At 37.3% G+C, this 23,646-nt stretch overlaps 1 protein-coding gene across 4 annotated transcripts in view; it reads left to right on the top strand.

Moving 5' to 3' along the window:
- Positions 1–23,646, top strand: part of TTC28 (tetratricopeptide repeat domain 28) — a 387,004-nt gene that overhangs the window by 166,594 nt on the left and 196,764 nt on the right. For all 4 annotated transcript variants that reach the window (XM_059677128.1, XM_059677127.1, XM_059677126.1 and 1 more), the window contains 3 exons: positions 15,803–15,950; positions 21,131–21,403; positions 22,359–22,489. In XM_059677128.1, the coding sequence (XP_059533111.1) occupies positions 15,803–15,950; positions 21,131–21,403; positions 22,359–22,489 (552 nt within the window). The remainder of the gene's footprint in view (positions 1–15,802; positions 15,951–21,130; positions 21,404–22,358; positions 22,490–23,646) is intronic.

The raw sequence follows: 23,646 nt of genomic DNA, 5'->3' as shown, positions 1-23,646 counted from the left end.
AAATGAAAGTGGTGATCTCTGGGTAATAGGAAACTTTTGTTGTGCTTTAATATTTTTTCTAAATTTTCTAAAATGAACATATATTTCATTAGAATACTTTAAATCTTTAAAATGAACATACTTTAATCTCTTTGAAAGAAACATTTTAAACTTATTTGGTCTACCTTTTAGTTGAGAAATATGTGTTATCTCTATATATAAAAAGCTAGTGTCCCTAACGACCAGAACGACATAACAAATGGTCGCCATGAGGTGGCATTGACCACTTCTCGGTCCCTCTCCCCACCCTGCCTGCAAGAGTGGGTAGGGTGGGACTGGCGACTTGCAAGCGGGCTGAATTGCTGATCTCTTGGTCCCTCCCACCAGTCCTCAGGCTGTGATGGATCAGCAATGGTGAACGGGGGAATTGGGGTGGGTGGCAGGAGGACCGGGCTGGCTGTCAGGCCATTGGGATCACCAGCTCATCCCCGGCTGCTTGGGGGCTCAGGCCTGTGGGAAAGCGGGCACTGGCAACTTCACCTCCATGCGCGTGCACCGGGCTGGCTGCTGATGGAACGTGCTGCCCGCTGGGGGCCACTCATACTGGGGCGGGTAGGTTGCGGGCGCACCCCACAGCCTCCATCAGTGCCTCAAGCCCCAGCAGTAGAGGCAGTGGCAGCGGCGCCTGCATGAACAGCTCCAGTAGGTAGCATGTTCCACTCTGGCACCCGCTTTCCCACAGGCCTGAGCCCCGGAGCAGCCTGGGATGAGCTGGTGATCCTAATGGCCTGACAGCCCAGCGGCGGAGGCGGCCTTTGACCCGGGGTCTGGTGAATGGGCAGAAGATGGCCCTGATCGCAGGAGGCTAGGCCTAGGGACCCTACCCACACGATTTAATCGTGCGCTGGGTCTCTAGTTTGATTAATAATGTATTAGCATAAAGAACTTAAGAGTCCAAGTTGCAACGTAACCATAAAATAATTTTGAAGTAATATTACCTTTTTATTTCAACATAAGATTAATATGTTCATTATGTTCTGAGAACATAGCTCTCTAATCCAGACCATATGCAGCTATTAGGAATTTTAACACACATAAACAAAAGATAGATTACTATTTATTACAGAGGGTTTTAAAAATATTTTTTAAAAATATTTTTATTGATTTTTTTTACAGAGAGGAAGGGAGAGAGATAGAGTTAGAAACATCGATGAGAGAGAAACATCGATCAACTGCCTCCTGCTTGCCCCCTACTGGGGATTGAGCCTGCAACCAAGGTACATGCCCTTGACTGGAATCAAACCTGGGATCTTTCAGTCCACGACCCGATGCTCTATCCACTGAGCCAAACTGGTCAGGGCTATTACAGAGGTTTTAAGTGTGTTCGGAGTACAAATACATGCCAAAATTTGCTAACATTAAGCTGAGCTAGTTCAAAATTGCAAAAAACATTAAGAAAAGAATTAGGAAGTCTGACAAATTCCAAAAGAAACATGAAATTTACCCATGTTATTATGACTTTGCAATAAATTGAGCAGCTTTTCCTCTATTGTTTTAATGTACTAGTCTCCAATTGACCACAATTCTTTTTTTAAAAAAAATGTAATATACATATTGATTTCAGAGAGCATAGGAGAGGGAGAGAAGGATAGAAACATCCATGATAAGAGAGAATCATTGATCAGCTGCCTCCTGCACACCTCCCACTGGAGATGGAGCTCACAACCCAGGCATGTGCCCTGGCCGGAAGTCAGATCGTGACCTCCTGGTTCATAGGTGGACGCTCAACCACTGAGCCATGCTGCTGGGCTTGTTTGCATTTATCTTCAGTTCATCTTAATAAGCCAGTTGACCTTAGATATAGATGCATCTTAAGATCCTTAGGTCCTTAGTCATAAGGGATTATTTTAGGCTTCTAGAAGATGCTACATGTATTTTTTAGATATTTTAAAATAAAATATTTTCTCTTAATAGTCATCTCTTCAGTCATTAATTCAGTATTTCAGGGTATATTTAATGCTGGAAAAAGGCATCTGAGCAGTAAAAAATGTGATATTTTCACAGCATTCATTAACCTGTAAAGTGTTATTTTCTTTACTCTGGTCATTTTATAGAAGACCTTGAATGTAGACCCTGTTTATTAGAGACTCCTGAATGCATAAATCAATTTTGACATTTTCTTTGGTCTAATGATAATGTGACTTGTTAATAATCACTGTAGTAACTTCCAATTAATGCGAATTGTGACTTCAGATTAGGTTCCTTCTAATTAGTACTTTGTCATTTTACCTCATCAGAAAATGGTGTTTGCTGGTCTGGAATTAAGGAGAGTTCCATTTGGCAATAGGTGGTTCATTAACACATAGAAAGAAATCGACTGGCTCACACCCTTTTTGCCAATAGCAAGTGCTTTGTTTTGTTTTTTCAAATATATTTTATTAATTTTTTACAGAGAGGAAGGGAGGGGATAGAGAGTCAGAAACATCGATGAGAGAGAAACATCGATCAGCTGCCTCCTGCACAATCCCCACAGGGGATGTGCCCACAACCAAGGTACATGCCCTTGACGGAATCGAACCTGGGACCCTTCAGTCCATAGGCCGATGCTCTATCCACTGAGCCAAACCAGTTAGGGCAATAGCAAGTGTTTTTGTTAAAAGGAAAAGCTTGCCCTGCTTTGTGGGGACAGTGGTGGCAGATTTCTTATCCAAAACCCTTGTTAGGTTTTCTTTTTAGGAAAAAGATGTTTGAAAAGGAGACATTGAAATGAAACCAAGAGTGGTACTCACAAGGCTCCAAACGATAGTGAATGTACTAAGGAGAAGTTTGGGATGCCTCAGCAGTTAGCCACTCTATAAATAATGAAAGAAGATAGAATTTCATAGCATAGGATTTTAGAATGTTACAGTAATAAAGAACCTTAAGAGATTACTTAACCCTAACTCTCCCTTTAGAAATGATGGGGTTGAGGCCCAGAGAGGAAAAGTAATTGAAATTCACAAGGTTGTCAGTATTAAGTCTAGTTTTAGCCCAAGGTTTCTGTCCAGTGTTCTAGTTCACTACCATATATTATTACTGTCTTAATTAGTATGCTATCAGGAAGATTAAACTTAGGCTTTGCAGAAAATGTGATGATTGAACTAAGGTTGGAAAATACAGTAATTTATTTTCTTCAGGTTTGTCTAAAGTTTGGTATAAGATTATGCCAGAGAACTTAAACTTCTTTTACCATAAGTGACAAAGTAAGTGATGAAGAAGTATAAGGATTTTTAACTTTGGCATGTAAATGCTTTTTAAATTAAATGTCATTCGGAATAAGGAGCTCAACTATGTAATTTAAGAGGTGTAGCTTTTACAGAAGTGTGGATAGAGGCACAAAATAGGTCAGAATTGAATATTAGCAGAACAAAGAGCATAACGTAGTTCATCTTCATATAGAAGTCACCCCTAGCATCCTAGGGCAAAGGGACATTCTTACCTCATCGCTTGAAATGCTTTCTCTGCTGTTGAAATGTGAGACAAACAGCTGAAAGGATCAGGTTTTGCGTGGATACTGATGTCTCCAGACTATCTTGATTTAAAGTATACTGATAGCTGTATACCAAGTTATATCTATTTATGTTGAAATCTAGAGGCCTTCACTCTCAGGGGAGGATGAATGAATGAGACAGCAGGAAGAGATCAACTTTCTAAGCCTCCCTTTTTGCATTTATTGCAAGGTGTTTTTACAGTTGTCACTTTTGTCCACTTGAAAAAAAATTCAGATAGTTTGAAATTAGTAAAAGAAAATTTGAATGATTTTCAAATAGACTAAATTGAGCGTTGATAATTTAAAAGCCTATTATTTTTGTTTGCCTTGGCTCTGCCTATGGCACTTAAATATTTCTTTAGGAAGGACCTATTCTGACCCATGATCTTCCTGGCAAAATCAGTGTAAGCACTTGAATTTCAAATGCATGTCTTTTACATTTAAATTGCTGTCCTTTGCTGTAGGAAGAGCTCATGAAAACCAGCTATAGTTCATAAGGCTGGTCTCTTGCAGTGAAATTAGAGGCCATTAGAACTATTGGTCTTATTTCCAACTGAATTAGTTAACTGCTTGTTAAGGTTCAGAGCTTATTGACCAATAGGCATTTATTACTGTGGCCATAATGACACAATGATTTCCATTAAATTCCAGAGTTTGTGAAAATGAAAAAGAGATCTTGCAAAGAAAGTTGTTAGTGGTTGCATTTAATTATTAGGATTAATTAGGCGTTTAAATGTGGATATAAAATATATTTTAAAAACAAGTATTTCTCTTTCATTGCTCTGAGCCAATTGTGCCGAAGGGAATGAAAATATTCTTTCTTGAAAATACAGCTGGTTCTCTTGTTTCACAAAATGTATGCACAGCAATTGCTGATCCATGTCTTCAGAGAGTACTTATCAATATTGCAGAATATTTGGTAGTTTAACATTTGCCATTAATAATATTCAGGATAATTTTGAAAATAATCAACATGGTTGCTATAGGACATTAAAAGTACTCACCTGGGAACTTAAGAAAATGATTTGTCTTTTTTTCGAAAACTTTTAATGTAATAATTTCAGAACCTATATTTTCATTACTTTAATTATGGTCACAATTTTATAATTAACAAGGATTCTTTACATAAGATATCAATTAAATTAGAGGCTTTGTGCATCATTTTTGAATTTGTGGTTAAATATGCATTTTAGGACCAAGTTAAAATAACTTATTAAAAAATTAATATATCCTGAAAGAAGGTAGAAAAAATGACAGATTATGAAGTGGAACATAGTTTTTAAGCTTTTGGGATTTTATCCATTACATTAAAAAATTGACGTGGGATCTGAATATTCATCTCCAAAACCATTTGAAATGATAAGCTGCAGAATTAGAGCTACTTCTCTGTAGAAGACTCATTTGCAAGTGTCAGCCAACATTCCTTTCAAACAATGTGAAATGGGTTTCTTAATTTACTTTAGAAGTGGTTTCAGAAAGTTGATGCAACCAAGTTCATTTGCATTCTCTCTGGACAGGATAAATCCACTTCCTTGATATTAGTTTGGATAATTTCTCCCCATGGGGCAGTGCATCTTTTTCAAACTCGGATCCAAGAGCATTATGGGAAAAGCTTTGTGGGTTAAATTCATATCTGTCCTAGCTAGGGAGCATGCTGAGCCACATAAAAAATGTCAATATGGATTTAGGCTCTATGGATTTCAATGTCTAAGGACAGGAAAGTGTCGCAGGAGAAAACTGGGATTTTTGAAAGACATTCTGTTCAAGGAATGTATTTGAAAGCGGCCAGGATTGATAATTTAGGAAAAGGAGAATGAGAGAAGGTATGCTAGTGGTGTGGAATTTTTTTAGTTAATAAATATTTTTTCTCTTTTTTTAAATAAATATTTATGGATGCATAGATGATATATGCAGGGTCAGCTATAGTGTATGGATATGAATAAAAAAAAAAAGATCCCTGTCTTTGAAGAACTCATTTTCTATTAATTTTGTTCATTTGTGCTCCCTTATGAAGACTGTTTTAAAGGGAAGCTGCGCGCTATGGGTGTGGAGACCTGGCTTTAGCGCCTGATGGTTCTGGATTTGAATGTCTATTCTGTCACTTACAAGCTATTACCTTGGACAAGTTATTTAATCTTTAGCAGCCTCAGCATCCTTATCTTTAAAGGAACATATAATAATCTACCTTGTCGGATTAAGACTGAATAACATTACTTATGTAAAAGTGCTTGTCATATGCTAACGGATGTATCAGTTCCATTTCTTCTCCTTTCTGTAATATTGCTAGTCCTGTAAACCAGTGACATTATGTATGAACTAGGTCATTGTGAACTGGGTGGATAATATTACCACCCTTTACAGCATAATTTCTTTTTATGGAAAAAACGCTTAAACATTCTTAACAACTGACTTGAAAATGAACTTGTAGAAAACAATTCCTGTGTTAGTTGAGGAAGACCCATATTCCTTACGTGTGCTTACTTATATGTTGTCTTGAAACAATTCCTAAATTATTGAGTGGGCAGCTTTTATATATATATCTCCCCAGGTTGATTACATACATACTTTCTGAAATCTGATATTAATTATTTCTTCTTATATATCCCTGTGGTACTGAATATTTTTATATGTAGTAGGTAATAAACATATTTTAAAAATTAAATTTATTGGGGTAACATATAAATTTTGGGTATATACTTTTGTTACACAACATCTGTATACTCCTTTTGACAACACATTCTTTTTAAAAAAATACATATTGTTATTGATTTCAGAGGAAGGGAGAGGGAAAGAGAGATAGAAACATCAATGATGAGAGAGAATCATCGATTGGCTGCCACCTGCATGCTCCACACTGGGGATCGAGCCTGCAACCCAGGGATGTGCTCTTCAGTTCACAGGCTGACGCTCTATCCGCCGAGCCAAACCAGTGAGGGCTGGTAACACATTCTTGATAAAAGGTGAAACCTTTACAGAAAAAATGCCAAAGATGAATTTAATTAAAAATATGAAATAATTTTGATTCTGTAGTTCAAAACTTGTCAACAAATAATACTAGAAAATGTTTCAATTTAAAGTCAGACTAAAAGTATAAAAGTTTTATAGAAAGAGAGTTTTAAATGATGAAGGGAACAATGTTGGCAATTTGTGATCTTTGGAAGAGGGTGTGGAATCATGTTACTCTTGCACAAAAGTACCTCTCAAATAGCATAGCAGCATTTATGGTGTAAGAGACCCCAATAAGTCAAAGAAGAGCATTAATCTGGGACTGTTTAGCCAGTTGTCCCATTTAGACTGAGGCACCAGTTGTCTGTGAACGTCACTCTTCATGCCTGATTACCAAGACCTAGATTTATTGATAGAGCTTTGCATTTGTATTTGGCGGTTGTGCTTGTTTTCAAATGATTTTTTGTAAAATATAGATAATCCCCGTGAATAGGTAATTTTTTAGTGCATTGATATTATACCCAAATAAAAATCTCTGACCATTTCTTAATCAAAATAATTTATTAAGTTTCTAGGTATGGAGGAACTGCTATGCTATTCTCATGGCTTTTTTGAAAGGAAATTCATCTGCCCTATCTCCGCCGTTCCCTTTTTGGAATTGCTGCCATCATTTCATAAGAATGCATCACCGATAGGACTATTACACTGATGAATGAAAGCTCCTGCGCCTATTGACAGGCACTAAGTAGGCTCTAAGCAAACTGAAACTCATTGAATCTTAGCAGGGCTATTAAGAAAATAAGTGCAAATTGTCAGGAGAAGAGAGATTTGTTCCTTAACATCATCACTTGACTCTTGGGTAAGAAATGTTAGGCAAGAAAGAGACTGTTTCAATTTGTCATCCTCTTGAGACCTCAAGATGCTATCTGCGGTGCTGAAATAAGCCATTCCTTCCTATGAGCAGAGAAAATGAGAAAATGGTTTATGCCCAGATTGGTCCATTTAGTTAGGAGGACAGCCACATAAATAACTACTTAAGAAAACAGAAACAAAGAAAGAAAATGGGAAACCTGAATCCCTGGCATAGACCCTTCAGGATTAAAGTCTCTGTAAATAGCATGTACAAAAAACAGAACTCTCTGTTTACTACAACTGTAATGGACTCAGAGGCAGACGTTGTGAACTTTAACCTCTGTTTACCTTAGTTTTCCCATCTATAAAATAAAAGTCATTTTCTTTTCACGTCTTGTAGGGGAAAGCTAGATTAGCTCATGATTGAGAGAAAGCCTTGGCATCAAGGGGCTATAGAAGTGTTATGAGGATGATAATGTAATTACTTAACATGTGTCAGCAATATGATGTGACTATTTAGAAGTACATAAGATCCCCGATGTACACAGGCAGAGAAACAGCACATATATCAATTGCACTTACTTTTTATTATGTTTTTGTGATTTAGTTATTTTTAAAAAATCTGTTTATCTATTTACCTTATTGAGAAAGGGGACTCTTTGGAAGTGGGGAGGCAATGTGATGTAGGTGAAAAGAGCTTTGATTTTTTTTTCATTTAAAAATTATTTTTATTTTCAATTACAGTTGGCATACATTATAATATTAGTTTCAGGTGTATACTCCAGTGATTAGACATTACATAACTTCCTAAGTGATCTTCCTGATATATCTCAACACCATACATAGTTATTAGAATATTACTGACTATACCAGAGGGATGTCCGACTGCCGGCTTAGGCCTGCTCCCCGCGTTATGTTACTGTATGGCTTTGCCCTTCACAGACCCCTATTTGAATTATAATTGGATGAGAAAAGCAAGAGTTGATAGATCAGAAGCTAAGATCAAGGAGTGAACCACTAATGTTGGAATTTCATCTGCTCAAGAAAGCCTTATGTAGAACTTCCATATCCCAATATACTAGGATAGCACTTACGGTAATAATCCTTTTAGAGGTTCCCATTAATCTGAGATAGTTTGGGTATATCTACATTATGGGAGGTAAGATGCCAAGTGTTTTTGCCAATAGTGAGAATTCAGGATCCTTTAAATCCCATGTTGCTGACTTCAGTGTTTTTCTGAATCCACCGTTCTTTCTGGTCATTCTTATTTTTTTCTATTTTGCTTCTGGTCTTACCATATTCCCCAGGATCAGGCTATGTGTGCAAAGGGAGGATTGGTAGGGCAGGTGCACCGAACTCATGCTGAAGCCAGATGATTCTTGGAGAATGTTCATGAAATTCCCTTGGTTTTCTTCTTGGCACGACTTTATACACCTCCTATGCCATATCCAAGGCATAAGATCTAGGAAGTTCAGAACCATTGTTTTTGGAGACTTCATAAACTTCTTTCATTGTTTATTTTGAAAGCTTAGAAGAGAAACTCCAGATTATGGTACACACATTTTATAATCTGACATATACTTTACCATTGGGAATCCCTCCAGTGCTAGGAAATGATACTGCTTAGTTATTTAACTCTTGGTTGTCATTTCATCTTTTCTTTATCTTCTTATCAGATTTGTAATTTCTTTTAAAAATATGTTATCTTAACACTTTTGATACAATTTACTGAAAACTAATTTTGGGAAAAGAAATAGCTGATGTGATATGAAACAATCAGGATTGAGAGCAGATTTCTTTTAGAAATTGATATCAAATGTACCAAAAGCAGCACTAGGGAGAGAAGCAATTCACAGCTGCAGATTTGGTTAGAACATTATGTTGAGGCCATTTGGGTCTCTGACTCTGGCTTGCAAACTAAATAATGGTGTTTTCTAAAATAGCCTCCAATCTCTTGCATGTGCTTTCAGCAACAATAAGACAGACTAGTAAAAATAGAAGTATACTTTTCTGGAGAGATAGGAATGATTACTCCCAGCTGAGCAGGTAAAACACATGAAGAATGTGTTCTTTGCTGATTCTTAAGGTTTTATTTTTATTTTTAATGTAAAGTGTCAGCAAATAGAAGAGAGAGAAAATTCACTTGAAAATGTCACAAAAGAAAAGAAGCATAGTAAATTGTATTGCAGGTAAAAATTCATTTTAGCCAGCAAACAAGCAAGCATTGGCTGAGGAGCTTGCTGATGGCTCCTTTTGTTTGTCTTTGATTTAAAGCCTCAAACCTGTAATCTAATTAACATCGACTGAGTTGCAAGTACAGTGGCCTGTTTGGTTCAATAATAATACATTTTTATGAAAGGTTAATGAAATGAATTTTCTTTCCATCCAATTCATTAAAAATTGTTCTACAATCAACGGTTGCTAATGGAATAGAGATTAAATATTCACGTTCATAAATTTTCTGTGTCATTTCTGATTTTCCTTCATTTCTGCCTCCATAGGTTGAATTTTACAAGTACAAGAATTCCCAGACAAAAGGCTTGATTTAGAGGTTAATTGCATACCATTAATTTTTTTAATCAAAGAGATAATGTGGAATAGTGGAAAGAGTTTGGCAGCAGGTTTGTCTCTCTTTGTAGCTGTATGATTTGGGGCAGGTATCGTAATCACCTCTTTTTTTTGCAGTAGTTGTCATAAGAACTTCTCGCAAAATGTTGTGAGGGTTAATGATAAACTGTGGAAAGCGCCTACCACAGTGTTGAGCACAGAGAGTAGTTCAACAAATGATAGCTAGGAAAGGTTTTGGAGAATAAAACACCTACATATATGCACTAAGACTTATGATACCGTGCAGTGCAGGGTGGATATTGTAGGGCGGGGTTCTTCTTGATTCTAAGACAGGTATCAGGCTTGGGTATCAGAACATCTTGTAGTAATTCTAATAATAAGTCTTTTAGGAAAAACTCTGAGAGGAAGGACTGTTTTATGTTTCGACAAATACATTTTTGGTCTTCTTTTCCACTTAGGCCAAAGAACCTTATTTAATCTGCATATGATGTTTTTCCCAAACAATGAATTTACTAGATAAGTGAAGCCTACACAAGCAACTGCAAAAGTGTGAATATTTTAAAAAGCAATTTAAAATAAAATTTTTATTATTTTCAATTACAGCTTACTAGTACATTCAGTATTATTTTTTATGTTTCAGCCATACAGCATACTGATTAGACAACCATATACTTTACAAAGTGTTCCCCCCAATATTTCCACTGACAACCATATATAGTTGTTACAATATTATTAACTATATTTCCTATGCTGTACTTTATATTCCCATGACTATTTTGTAACTACCAATTTGTACTTCTTAATCCTTTCACCTTTTGTACCCAGTCCCTCAACTCTTGTCCCCTCTGGCAGCCATCAGTCTGTTTTCTTTATCTCTGAGTGTGTTTCTGTTTTGTTTGTTCATTTATATTGTTTTTTAGAGTCACATATGAGTGAAATCATATGATATTTGTCTTTCTCTTACTGACTTATTTTACTTAGCATAATACCCTCTACGTTCATCCATGCTGTCACAAATCGTAAGATTTCATTCTTTTTTATGACCGAGTTATATTTTATTGTATATATGTACCACAGCTTTTTTATCTACTTGTCTACTGATAGGCACTTGGGTTGCTCCATAGCTTGGTTATTGTTAATAACACTGCAGTGAACATAGGGGTGCATATGTATTTTTTGAAGTGTTTTGCGTTTCTTTGGATAATTCCCCAGAAGTGGAATCGCTGGGCCATTTTTTAATTTTTATTTTAAAATTGCCCTCAAACATATTACCTACTTTATAGGCTTTTGGAACAGAAGATGCCAAACCTAAGTTTTAACTATTTCCCTAATGACTCAAGGTGATCATTATGATTATTTTTGTTTTGGGCTTAATTTTTGTCAGCCCCTCACCCAGTTTACCAAAGGTGATTTCAGTGTGCAGACTGGTGAAGTGGATGAGCCATCTGATTAAATAGTAAATGCCAAACTGACAGTAACAATGAGAAATTCACTTCTGTTCAATTTTTTAAAAAATACCTACTCTGTTTTATATTTAATATGTGATGTCATTTGCAACTATTGAGGTCATCAGAGTCATCCTCTGTGTAAGTGAAAATAGAACATGAAGTGTGGTGAAGTCAAGTTCCTTGTCCAAAGGCGCACAACTAAAATGTTACTGGGATAGCATTTCAGTGTCAGCCTAACGAGTCCTTTCTCTTTCACCACATCTGCCTTGAGAGGAAGTCAGCCTCAGTTCAGAGCTTTTGTAATAGTTATTTCACTTGTTTAGTGTATTCTTCTTTCACTTTCCAATTTAGATTTGTCTTTGGAGGTTTGTTAGAGAAAGACCAAACTCTAGAACTGCATTGTCTAATCCAGTGACTACAAGCAACTGTCCAATCCAGTGACTATTAGCCACATTTAAAGTATTTAAAATGTAGTTTCTTAGTCACACTGTCCACATTTCAAGTGCTCAGTGTCCACATATGGCTGGCTAACAGTTACCATTATCAGAGAACAGTTCCATCATTGTGGAAAGTGCTATTAATTTCTCCCTTGTTCTAAATGAAACACATAACAAAATATACAGGTGACTATTTGATGCAAGATGGTAAACATTTATCGAGGGCATGGGTTATATGCCTTCATTTTTATGTCATATATATATTTTTAACCCTCACTCAAAGATATTTTAAAAATTAATTTGAGAAAGAGAGGCAGGGAGGGAGGGAAAGAAACATCCATGTGAGAGAGAAACATTGAATGGTTGCCTCCTGTACACACCCTGACCAGGGATTGAACCTGCAACTGAGGTACGTGCCCTGACTGGGAATCGAACAGGCAACATTTTTGGTGTACGGATGACGCTTCCACCAGCTGAGCCACCTGCTTGGGGCATTAGTCACATTTTTTTTCTTCTTTCTGTATATATATACTAGAGGCCAGATGCATGGAATTTGTGCAAGAGTAGGCCTTCGCAGCCGCGGCGGCTGCCTTGATCGCGCAATCTCTCGATCCAGAAGGACGTCCGGATGGCCGTTTGGTCGATTTGCATATTACCCTTTTATTGTTATAGATATTTTTATTGATTTCAGAGAGGAAGGGAGAGGGAGAGATAGAAACATCAATGATGAGAGGGAATCATTGATTGACTGCCTCCTGTGTGCCCCCCATTTGGGGCTGAGCTTGCAACCCAGGCATGTGCCCTTGATCGGAATCGAATTCAGGACCTTTCAGTCCGCAGGCTGACGCTCTATCCACTGAGCCAAACCAGATTGGGCCATTATGCCACATTTTTTAAAGCACAGGACTCACTTCACATTTTTATGTGATCTAATGTATAATTTGTAATATCTAATAAATTTTATAGAGGTAATGTGTATATATTTATATTTACTCACATGTTAGATATCTGTTTTAAGCACTACAAACTGTCCTTTATTTTCCTATGCAATGAATGCTTTCCTTATAAAGTATATGAAAGTCAGATATATGAAAATATTAAAGAAAATATTGACATGTTCAGTGAGTCGGGATGTTAATTACTAGAGAACTAAAACTAAAATCTCAAATTGTGCCTTTTCTTTTGAGAATAATTTTTTTATATATTCTCTCATTTTATTCTTTTCTATCATGACTGGAGTCTAGTTAGTTGTTCTGTGTATATCAAAGGTTTTGTGCTTTTGACATCCTATAATCATTTTCATTTTTGACCCAGTTGTGTTAAATTATAGATTAATGCTGCTGCTTTTTAAAAACTAGTATCAGCATTTCTATTGTCCCCATTTGGCATTTTTAAATTAAGTAAGGGAAATTCAGTAAAATAGTTTTTAATTTATAAATATTATTTAAAAAGATGATGTGGTAGCAGGTGATGTGATTGGGTAGCAGGTATATCACTGTGTTATAGTTATAGATCTTTATTCTTCAGAAGATGTAAAAAAAGTTGAAATTCTAACAGTGAAAGACAGATTGGGAACATTAAAATATAAAATTTGAAAGTATAGATTAAATCAAAGGCACAATATTTGTAAATCCTTGGATTAAGTAATAGACTATGTGTGGTCCATGTAAATGAATACTCTTAATTTAAATGTTATTATATATTACATTTGTTATAAATATATGTACATACCTATGGTAGTGGTTTACCTCATAAGTTACTTGAGCCATGTAAGAGTAGGATTTTAGGTTGAGTGATGTGTTAGAATTGTGAACCAGGAATGGAGTGTTGTAAATAAAGACTTACAGGTCCTTCATTGTTTCCAGTGGTACTTGAAGAGTGAAGAGCTTCCTCTTTCACATTTTTAGTCTCTGAGTGTTTTTACTATAACCCTGTCTTAGAATTTTAGGAATGCTGCAACAAAATATCATAGGCTGGGTGGCTTAAATGACAAACATTTATTTCTCACAGTTCTGAAAACTGAGAAGTCCCAGATTAAGTTGACGGCATATTTGGTGTCTGGTGAGGTAAATAGATGGCTATTTTCCTGGTTAATAGATAGCTATCTTCTTGCTGTGTCCTTACATAGTGGAAGGAGAGAGAGGGCTTTCTGGGGTCTCTTTTATAAGAGTACTGATCCCATGCAGAGGGCTCCACTCTCATCACCTAATCCCCCCTAAAGCCCTAAATACCATTACAGGGAGGATTAGGTTTCAACATACGAATTTTGGAAGGACACAAACATTTAATCTATGGCAAACTCTCTGAGGTGAGAAGAATGGCCACTTAATAAAGAACAAATACTAGCAGTTTTAACAACAGGGCATAAATACTTCAGTCATTTGTTACATTTTTATTACTGCTTAAGTATTACAAAATCTCACTAGTAAGCAGCTCTACAGGTAGCAGTCAAGACATTTATAGCTGTTTATATTCTTCCCTTCTAGATTGTGAGCACATTGAGAGTCTGCGTCCTCTGTTTTATAGTGCCTGGTGCTGTAGATTTTTAGGGAATATTAATTGAAGGAAGGAATGAACTTATTCTTGTAACGCAGTTGTATTTGTGAGGTGATAGTTTAGTAGCATGTGTGGCATAATCACTGAGGGTTCTTTGTGGGGAACAACAAAAAATAAATGAATGACTGTGCAACACTTGAAAAATCTACCTTTAGTCCAGTATGTTAAGTAGCTCCCTATACATTTCTCTTCTTGGCCAAAGCTTCAGGTCAAAACCGTTGTTCTCAGGGCACAGGTGCTCTTATAGTCAATTCATGTTGCCCTTCCTCCTCCATCTTCGAGGTAACCAGTGACCAGAATGTGGTGTATGCGTGGGGGGAGGGGCGCTTAGGCAGGGGAATAGATTTTCTGAGGTTGGCTGGGCACCGAGTGTTTAATATTGCTTCCTTCAGCATGATGCACATATATTGCCTCTGCTCAATCCGAAGTGATCAAAAATATCCCCTTTCCCAGATGAAGCAGCTTCCTGTGAGACCTCTGATTCTGAGGAAGAGAGAAATTAGTAGCAGGAATCAATAGGGGTGAGGCAGATAGGCGATAGCAGGTTACATCCGTTTTCTTGAAGCAGCTGTGAATCTCAGCACATTTTCCCCTTGGCTTTGGAAGAGGCTGACAGAGGACCCTGTGGGTGGCTGCTGCATCTCCCAAGACCTGAGTGCCAGTTTCTTCTTGTTGGGTAGCTCAGATTTTTGTCTGGGAGCCTTACAGCAATGAGTTTCCCAGTTGCCAGTAGTCTTTTATGGAGCCAGGAGATGAGCAAATGAAGCCATGATAGGAATTGAATAATATATTGCATAGTAAAATATTTGTTGGATTCCTTACATTCTGTTAGTTTGTAATTATGTGTTCTTAGTAAGATTCTTTTCTTATTTAACTAATAATCAAAATAGCTAATTTTATTGAATACTTTTGTCAGGCACTGTGCTGAATGAATTCTTTTTATTCTATTACATGAACCCACAATCTAGGTCATATTATCATCCACTTGAACTTGATAGTGGCGTACCTCTCACAGAAGTATCAAAAACTGATTTCTGTTCAGCTGTTTGTACATGCAGTGAATATTGCATGGAGCAAAGTTGGGAGAGCCCCACTCTGAGTTAGGAACAGGGGTTTGTCAGAGCTTGACTTACTATGCTGTCTTGGCAGGGTTATAAACTAAGCTTGTGACTGAGAAAAATTGTGTGAAGTTGGGTTAGCGATTGTGGAAGGGAATGAGGGAGGACTAAGGGAGACCTTTGAAAGCCTTCTATACCTCTTTTCAAAATCCTCCCCCAAAGAAAGGAAGCCAGGATTGTGGGTGACATGGTCCAGTCATACCTTTTTCATCTACTTATTGAGTGTCTTAAGGAACCAAATGTGCACACTCTTCTTTAACTGCTGTGTGAACTTGATATCACGATCTGTTGTTCTACTAAAGAATCAGCAGCAGCCTTGATGGAGCATGATGTATAAGCAAACATGCATTATATTTTCTTCATTTTCAGGCATACTTCCGACAGGGTGTTGCCCTCCAGTACCTCGGACGTCATGCCGATGCCCTGGCAGCGTTTGCATCTGGACTGGCTCAGGACCCCAAGAGTCTCCAGCTTCTGGTGGGGATGGTAGAAGCTGCCATGAAATCTCCCATGAGAGGTAAGTATGATAAAAGTATTTGGTCTGGCACTAATTTAAAGTAGAACATTTCTAGCCTTCAAAAACTTTAGACTCCGGTATTGAGAATTGATAGGTTATCAATTTTGCTAAGATCGTATATTTTTTATTTTTAAAATTAAGATACTATCTTTATTAAAAAGAAAAGTTACACTATGATTTTTATATACTGTTGAAAGCAATGGCCAGCTTGTTCATTTGTCTAAAGTCAGTGATAGTTCCCATTATTCTCTCACAGTGTTGTAGTTAAACCTTAATTTAGTTCTAGGAAATAAGTAATAGGGCAGATTTTTCATATTTCTCTAGATCTACCTACTGGAAAGAAATTTCAGAGCATGAAGAAGAAATAAAATAGCATTTTTAGATAGTAACAATTTGCTCTTAGAACTTGGTTAAATTTGGCTCTTTCTCAAAATGTTGTGCTCATCTCCAAGAAGTAAATTTCTATTTTAGTAGCCCTAGAAGAGATTATATATTGTAGACAAAGGAGATCAAGAATCACTGCCAGTAGCAGACAGTGAACCAGAATAGGATGGTGTAAGGCTACTGGCCTAGAAGTTTGTGGACCTAGATTACATTTTTGAATTTTGCATTAACTAACTATATGACCATGGGTAAATGAATCGACACCTCTGTATTTCAGAGTTATCTGAAGATTCCTCATGTTTTTGTAGTTATAAGATTCTGTACCTCTAAGTTATAATACCTCTAGTAGTAAATTGATTTGTTTATTTGGACCAATATGCCATCTAGAAATATTCAAATAAGTGAAGACATTAAGTAGACATTCTAATATTATGGATCTAACTGTGGGCTGTGTGTGTAACATTTTTCAGAGGAGCATTATAAGATATGTTGAGTTAAAAAAAAGAGAGAGAGCCTGGCTGGTGTTGCTCAGTGGTGAAGCGTTGACCTATGAACCAGGAGGTCATGGTTCAATTCAGGTCAGGGCACATATCTGGGTTTCGGGCTAGATCCCCAGTAGGGGGTGTGCAGGAGATAGCCAATCAATGATTCTCATCATTGATGTTTCTATCTCTCTCTCCCTCTCTGAAATCAATACAAATGTTTTGTTTTGTTTTTTAAAAGAAAGAGAGAAAAAGAGAAACTTGACAGACACTAGTTTAAATGTGTTTTTTTTCCTGTTATTCTACTTTGTGCCAATTGGTATTCTGAAAAAAACAATGGATTGAGCATAGTGGAGGACAGAGTAGTTCTAAGGCCCAGAACAGATTGGCTTCACTTTGAGGAACATTGATTTTTGAGGAATGAGCTCTTAGGAAGATTGGGCTGAAAGTGTACACCAATTGTCATCTTTGCAGAGTGATGGAGACACTAAGGTATATTGATGGCATAGAGTGGAAAGCTAGTATTGTTTCATATTAATTAGATTATGTCAAGCAGAACTCTATTTTTTGTCTCTGAAAAGGGATGTTTTTGAGTGAACCTAACCATGTTGATGGCAGTTTCATTAGACATTTTTTATAGTTTTGAAAATGTTTGCAGCATTAGATTGTTTTAATATACTGGCTAATACATTATTTGGTTTAAAATATATGCTAAGTAAAAATTTGATGAACTAAACGTTACTTATATGGTCTTTGGGCAATTCATAGCTATAAAAAATATTTTTCTGAAAGTCAAAGATTTCATGTTTTAGGAAAAACGTGGTAAGGAAACCTCTCTTCGTGCGATTTTATAACCCCATGCAAAGCCGAGCCTTTGCTGCAGGAACCTAATGGCTTCTCCCACTGGGGGACCCGCTGTTAATAAACTCTGACTCAGAGCAGATGCGCTTCAGAGCTCCAGGGCTTAGGGGTGGGGGTGGGGTAGGTATGGACAAAAAAAAAAAAAAAAAATCAATTTGTCTCCCCTTTCCATTTCTCTAATAGTTTCTCATTCTCTCCCTTCACCCCTCCACAAGTAATTTACATGGAACTTTTTTATTTGTTCATGAAGATACCACTTTTTTACTTTGAAGCATTTCTGTTGCTGCCTTAGAATATTGGAGTGAACATGTTGAGATCAGCAGAATCGTACTTACTGTTTTGCCTTTGAAGCAATTTGTTTAGACAAATGTAAGGAAATCTCCCTGCACAGTGAGGAACAGCTCAGTGCTGTTGTCACCCTTAGGCTTTTCGGTGCCATGTTCTTTCCCAGCGTATACTGAGTGACCTGAGGCTGACCCTGGAGCAAGCTGCAGCTTACAGGTGCCTGGAGCGCTTCAGCATTTTCTTCTTTTTCCTTAAGGCAATTTAATTTATCTCATTTATTTTTAGCATTGCCTTTATCACTGTATCTACTCCAGGTGGGCTTTTCTTATCAACGTTTTATAGGGATACTGTTGCTTTTCACAGTGTTGTTCTATGCATCATTTCACATCTTAATGACTTACCTCTCTTTTTGTCATATGGTTGTAATTCACGAAATCTATCATTATTTGCTGCCCTTTTTTTTTTTTTTTACCCATTTTAGTTTAGCCTCCTGCAGCTTTCTAAGTTTCTGCCATTGTTGCATAGCAGTGCAGTTGGGTCACTTTATATATAGGTCCGATCTGTTGTGTCAATTGCTTCCATTTTGTAATTCTTAAATGCAACACAGAAAGCTCCCTAGTCCAGGTGCTTGTGTAAGCAAGCAAAGCTCCCGTGATAGTCACAGCATTCCTGTGGTTTGGCCTTTTTCTTTTTAGAAGTTTCAAGATTTCACTTTTTAAAAAGGTAGGGCCAATCTATATTAATATACCCTTGTTTTCAAATAAATGTTATATTTATCCACATTGAAATTTACTTGACGTTTTTATATTGTTGCTGCCAATATTGCTAACTGAATTCAGTCTGTTTTTCTTTATTTTTATGGTTTCACTTATGCTCACTAACCAGATACCAGATATCAGTTCAACTTCTCCTGTGGTTACATTTACATCATATATAATGTATTTCCTTTAAATCATTAGTGAAAATATAAAAATAAGTGTAAATATAAAATGATACTCTTTGTCATGACTTCTCAAGTTATCCTGTTACTGTTTTCCATTTCTCCTTTTTAGATAGTCTTCCAGCAATTTCACTTCATTGTATTTTGTAAATGGTGTAGCATAGAACTACTGCCAACCATGGATTTAATAATATAATTACAAAGTGAGATTTAGTTTACCTTTATTTGTTCTTTTAAAGATGCCAGGGCTGCTTCTTGCCAAGGGTTCTCTTGTGTGTATTTTCTCTCCTCCTGTTAATTCGGTAATCTAAAGACTATTACATTTATGGGCTATCACTGTCACGGTGTTTCCCCAGCTCCAGAGGGTCCAGGGAAGCTGATTTTATGAAGTGCTGGTGGCAAATGGCTGTTGAATGTGTAAGCTTTTATCTTGGGGTCAAATTGGGGCTCACCTTTTATTTGCCTAATTGGCCAACCTCCTTTTAGGAGGCAGTTACTTTTTACAGGAGGCCTCTTTCTGAAATATTATGTAAAAAATAAAGATTTTCCCCCCAAAAAAGATTGGCATCTAATTTCCGCAATGCCACTTGCTATTCCATTGACTGAGCAAGGTTGCTTACTTCCTCTACCCCTCAGTCCTTATCTGTAAAAGGGAAATGATAACATCTCCCTCCTAATGTTGTTTAGAGATTCAAACCCTAGAATGTAAAGGCAGACTCCTTTTACATTCCTTTTCCTCCTCAGCGTGGCAGCCTGATGCCCTTCTCACCGGGAACAGACGTAGCAGCAGTAATGATCCTGTTCTTGTCCCCACGGCAGGCACAGGGCTGTGAGTGTGAGCACTGCACAGTGCTGTGGTCCTTGTCACTCCCCCTGAGGCCTCAGTTTCAGGAAGAGCTGCGTTTCTTCTGAGAGTTGGTGTATTTTTATCTGAAAGGTCTGGGAAATTTTAAAGTGATCATTTACCTTTTGCTTCGTCCTCTGGGAAGCTTGGAGCCCAGTGTCCTGGCCACCGTTAGGAAGGGTGTCGGGGCTTAGAGTCTCCCTGTCACTTGGACTTCTATGTTTTTCCCCTTCTATAGAAAGCCTTTGAATAATTTCTGAACGAAGTAGAATATAATAAATAAATACACAGAGTAAAACGTAAAGTGACTTAGACAAAGTGGGAAACATATCAGTTTTTATTTTGATTTTTTTTTTGAGGAGGGTTAAATTGTGCTTTTTAGTATGAACCAAAGCTTTTTTAATTGTTGTAAAATATATGTAGCATAAAATTGACCATTTTAACAACTTTTAGTTATGAAATTCAGTGGCATTAAGTCCATTTACTGTGTTGTGCAACCATCATAACTATCCATCTCCAGAACTTTTTCATCTTCCCAAATTGACTCTCTGAACTTATTCAACTCTAACTTCCCATTCTGCTCACCCCACAGCTCCTGGCAAATACTGGGCTGTTTTCTATCTCCCTGAACTTGACTACTCTAGGTATCTTAAATAAGGGGAATCATACAATATTTGTCTTTTTGTGACAAGCCCAATGATTTTAACTTAATCTCCTCTTTTAGGAATTAGCTTAATAAAGGTAAAAATTAAAATTAGGTGAATATTTGAACCTTACCTCTAAATTTTATTTTTCTGGGGGGAGTATTTTATCCTTATAATATTTCACTTACTTCTTACCTTACCAATAGCTGTTGTTCTCTCTTTGGACCCCTGTTCTGGGGATTCATTCCAGGATTGTTTCTCCCATTCTTCTGGGCTTGTAGTTCAGTACTATATTTCAGTGTTGTATCCAAGAATAATTGGTAGTGGTTTCACCAGGGTTTTTAGGAAAGTTGAGTCCTTTTTAGTCATTTATGCTAGGGGACTGTTATAATGATAACTTGGAAAGCTCTAGAATGTTTTATAGAACCTTGGACAGATTGAAGTCTATAAAAATGTTAGTTACCTTGAAGGTGATCCATAGGAGACAGTCCTTTGTATCATCCCATTGGAATAAGGTATTGTGCACCTTAAATACATTTTCTTCTCAAATTCTATAAGATTTTTTCCTTCTAAAATGTCTGAAATTTATCCCTTGCTCTCCATCTGTTTTGTCATTGCAAAGACTTTGTACTTGAAATAGGCCATAAAGAGGTATGATAAACATTTTTTCTAGAGCATATTAGACAATATTGTTTTGTGTATTCTTCTACATTTTCTAATTTTCTTTTGTTTTTCCTCAGACTCCCTCGAGCCCACTTATCAGCAGCTTCAAAAAATGAAACTGGACAAGAGTCCCTTTGTGGTCGTGTCTGTGGTTGGGCAGGAACTCCTGACAGCTGGCCATCACGGGGCCTCTGTTGTTGTCTTAGAAGCTGCTCTGAAGATTGGCACCTGCAGCCTCAAGCTGAGAGGTTCTGTTTTCTCTGCCCTGAGCAGCGCTTACTGGTCTCTTGGAAACACAGAGAAGAGCACTGGATACATGCAGCAGGACTTGGATGTGGCCAAGACCTTAGGTAGAGTTATGCTTCTCCCCTTTATTTCAGTACAGAAAGGAATACGCTGATTAACCTGGCATAAATGGGAGTAACACGTGCAATAAAAAGTGAGTGTGTCTCTAGAACATTCTCCATTTTAGGGTTCTTAGGTCTTTAGGGCTTTTCGTATAATAGGTACCAAGGTTCAAAAAGGCCAAGAGATGTGAATTAACATATTCATTGCTCTCCTCAGAGATTTGGGTCCACAGATACAATATCCCAAATGGTAGTACTGGTGGGTGAATCTTTCATCTTAATTTTAATTTTTGTCTACATTAGAATGTGTCATCATTTCATTGGTGGAGACAAAACAGTGCAGTGGTTAAGAGTGTGGACTATGGGGCCACACAGCTTTGTTTAGAATCCTGGCTTTGCTACTTACTAGCAGGTTGACCTTCAGCAAGTCGCCTAAGCTCTCTGTGCTGCCATTTCCTCAGTTGTAAAATAAGTGTGGCTTATGATTACGATTATTGTTATTGTGATTATTCAAGGACTTGCAGGATTGCAGTAAAAGCAGGGCTATGGTGACTCTACCATTAGCATACTTGTAAAGAAGCAATATGTTATAGTAGGTGTGGAGTCAAATGACTGAACCAACAAGCTGATGGTTGTTCAGAACCAAAAATCATTAGCAGAGCAGTGAAGTGACTCAAACAGCAGCTGGTTTGTGTCAAGGTCTTTAACCTCTCATTTCTAGGACACTTACCTTCCTGACTACAGTTGTATGACAACAATAATAGTTGTTAGCCAGAGATGTAAATTCTAGGACCATAACCTCCTACAAAGAGTCTTATAGAAGAAAATACTTTCTAAAAGAAGGCAAGTGAAATCTTAGCTAGTAGGTAGGTCTGTGGCTCTTAAATTAAGATGGCCATTATATATTAAAATAATGCTATAGCTAAAATAAGTTTTATATTTTTTTAAACCCAATCAGGTGACCAGACAGGAGAATGCCGAGCTCATGGGAATCTAGGCTCTGCATTCTTCTCCAAAGGAAATTACCGGGAGGCTCTCACTAACCACAGGCATCAGTTGGTGCTCGCCATGAAACTCAAGGATCGAGAGGTAGGAAGTTTACCTGTAGACCAAAACCTTTTGGGTTTTTATTAAGCATGGAGTCTGTACCTTAAAATATTACTTTCATAAATGAATAGTTATTGGCTTCTATCTTTCATTATCAACCAGGTATTGGACATCTATCATGTATTGGCCTTGGGGATATAGAGAGAAATAAGACATGGTCCCTGACCTCAGGATCTAACAGCTTGGTCAAATGCCTTGTTCTTATTCTAGTCAAATGTGCTGTGGAGTAGATATATGTAAAATTAGCAAAAATATATATCATCATGATATATTCATTAAATTAAAGAAGCACACATTTCGCTTTATTTGAGATGGAGCATTATTACTGCAAACCCTTCGCATAGTTTCTTGGGTAGATTTTTAACTCAGGTGGTAGATGCATATTAAGTCATATTGAGAGACCTGAATTGTAGTGATAAAGAAATATCATCCTAGTCTTTATTAGAGAAATGAAATGTAATATTCTCAGGCACTTGATATCTGGTAGATGTGACATGCTGAGAAAGTTCCTACAGAGTGGAAAGAGGTGGGGTTTTGGGTGAGATAAATCCAAATTTAAATTCCTGCTCTAGTGCTTCCTAGCCCTTTGCAATAGAAATCTGGATATAACTTTTGACTCCCCAAAAACGTAACTATAGTTGTCCTTCACTATCCACAGGGGGTTGGTTTCAGCACCACTCACCGATGCCGCAACCCCTGTGTGGATGCTTAAGTCTCTTACATAAAATGGCATAGGAACGGCATACAGCCACTCTCGCCATCCAGGGATTGAGAAAGGCAGTATTTTCCATCTGTGGTGGTTGAATCCACTGATGTGAAACCCAGGAGGCTGAGTGCTGACTGTATTTCTATTGAAAAAATCCACATGCATGTGCACCCCCAAAGTTTACACCCAAGTTGTTGAAGGGTCGACTCTATTTTGATATTGAAATAAATAAAATATGGGAAACTGCCTTTTTTTTTTTATTGCTTAAAGTATTACAAAGGGTATTACATATGTATCCATTTTATCCCCCCGCCCTAGACAGTCCCCTAGCCTCCCCTATCACCCCGTGTCTTATGTCCATTGGTTATGCTTATATGCATGCATACAAGTCCTTTAGTTGATCTCTTACCCCCCTACCTCCTGCCCCCCAGCC

This window comes from Myotis daubentonii, chromosome 19, assembly GCF_963259705.1.
Source record: "Myotis daubentonii chromosome 19, mMyoDau2.1, whole genome shotgun sequence".
Classification (NCBI taxonomy): Eukaryota; Metazoa; Chordata; class Mammalia; order Chiroptera; family Vespertilionidae; genus Myotis; species Myotis daubentonii.
The sequence above is the reverse complement of the archived record's forward strand: the minus strand, read 5'-3'. Positions and strand labels throughout refer to the sequence as shown.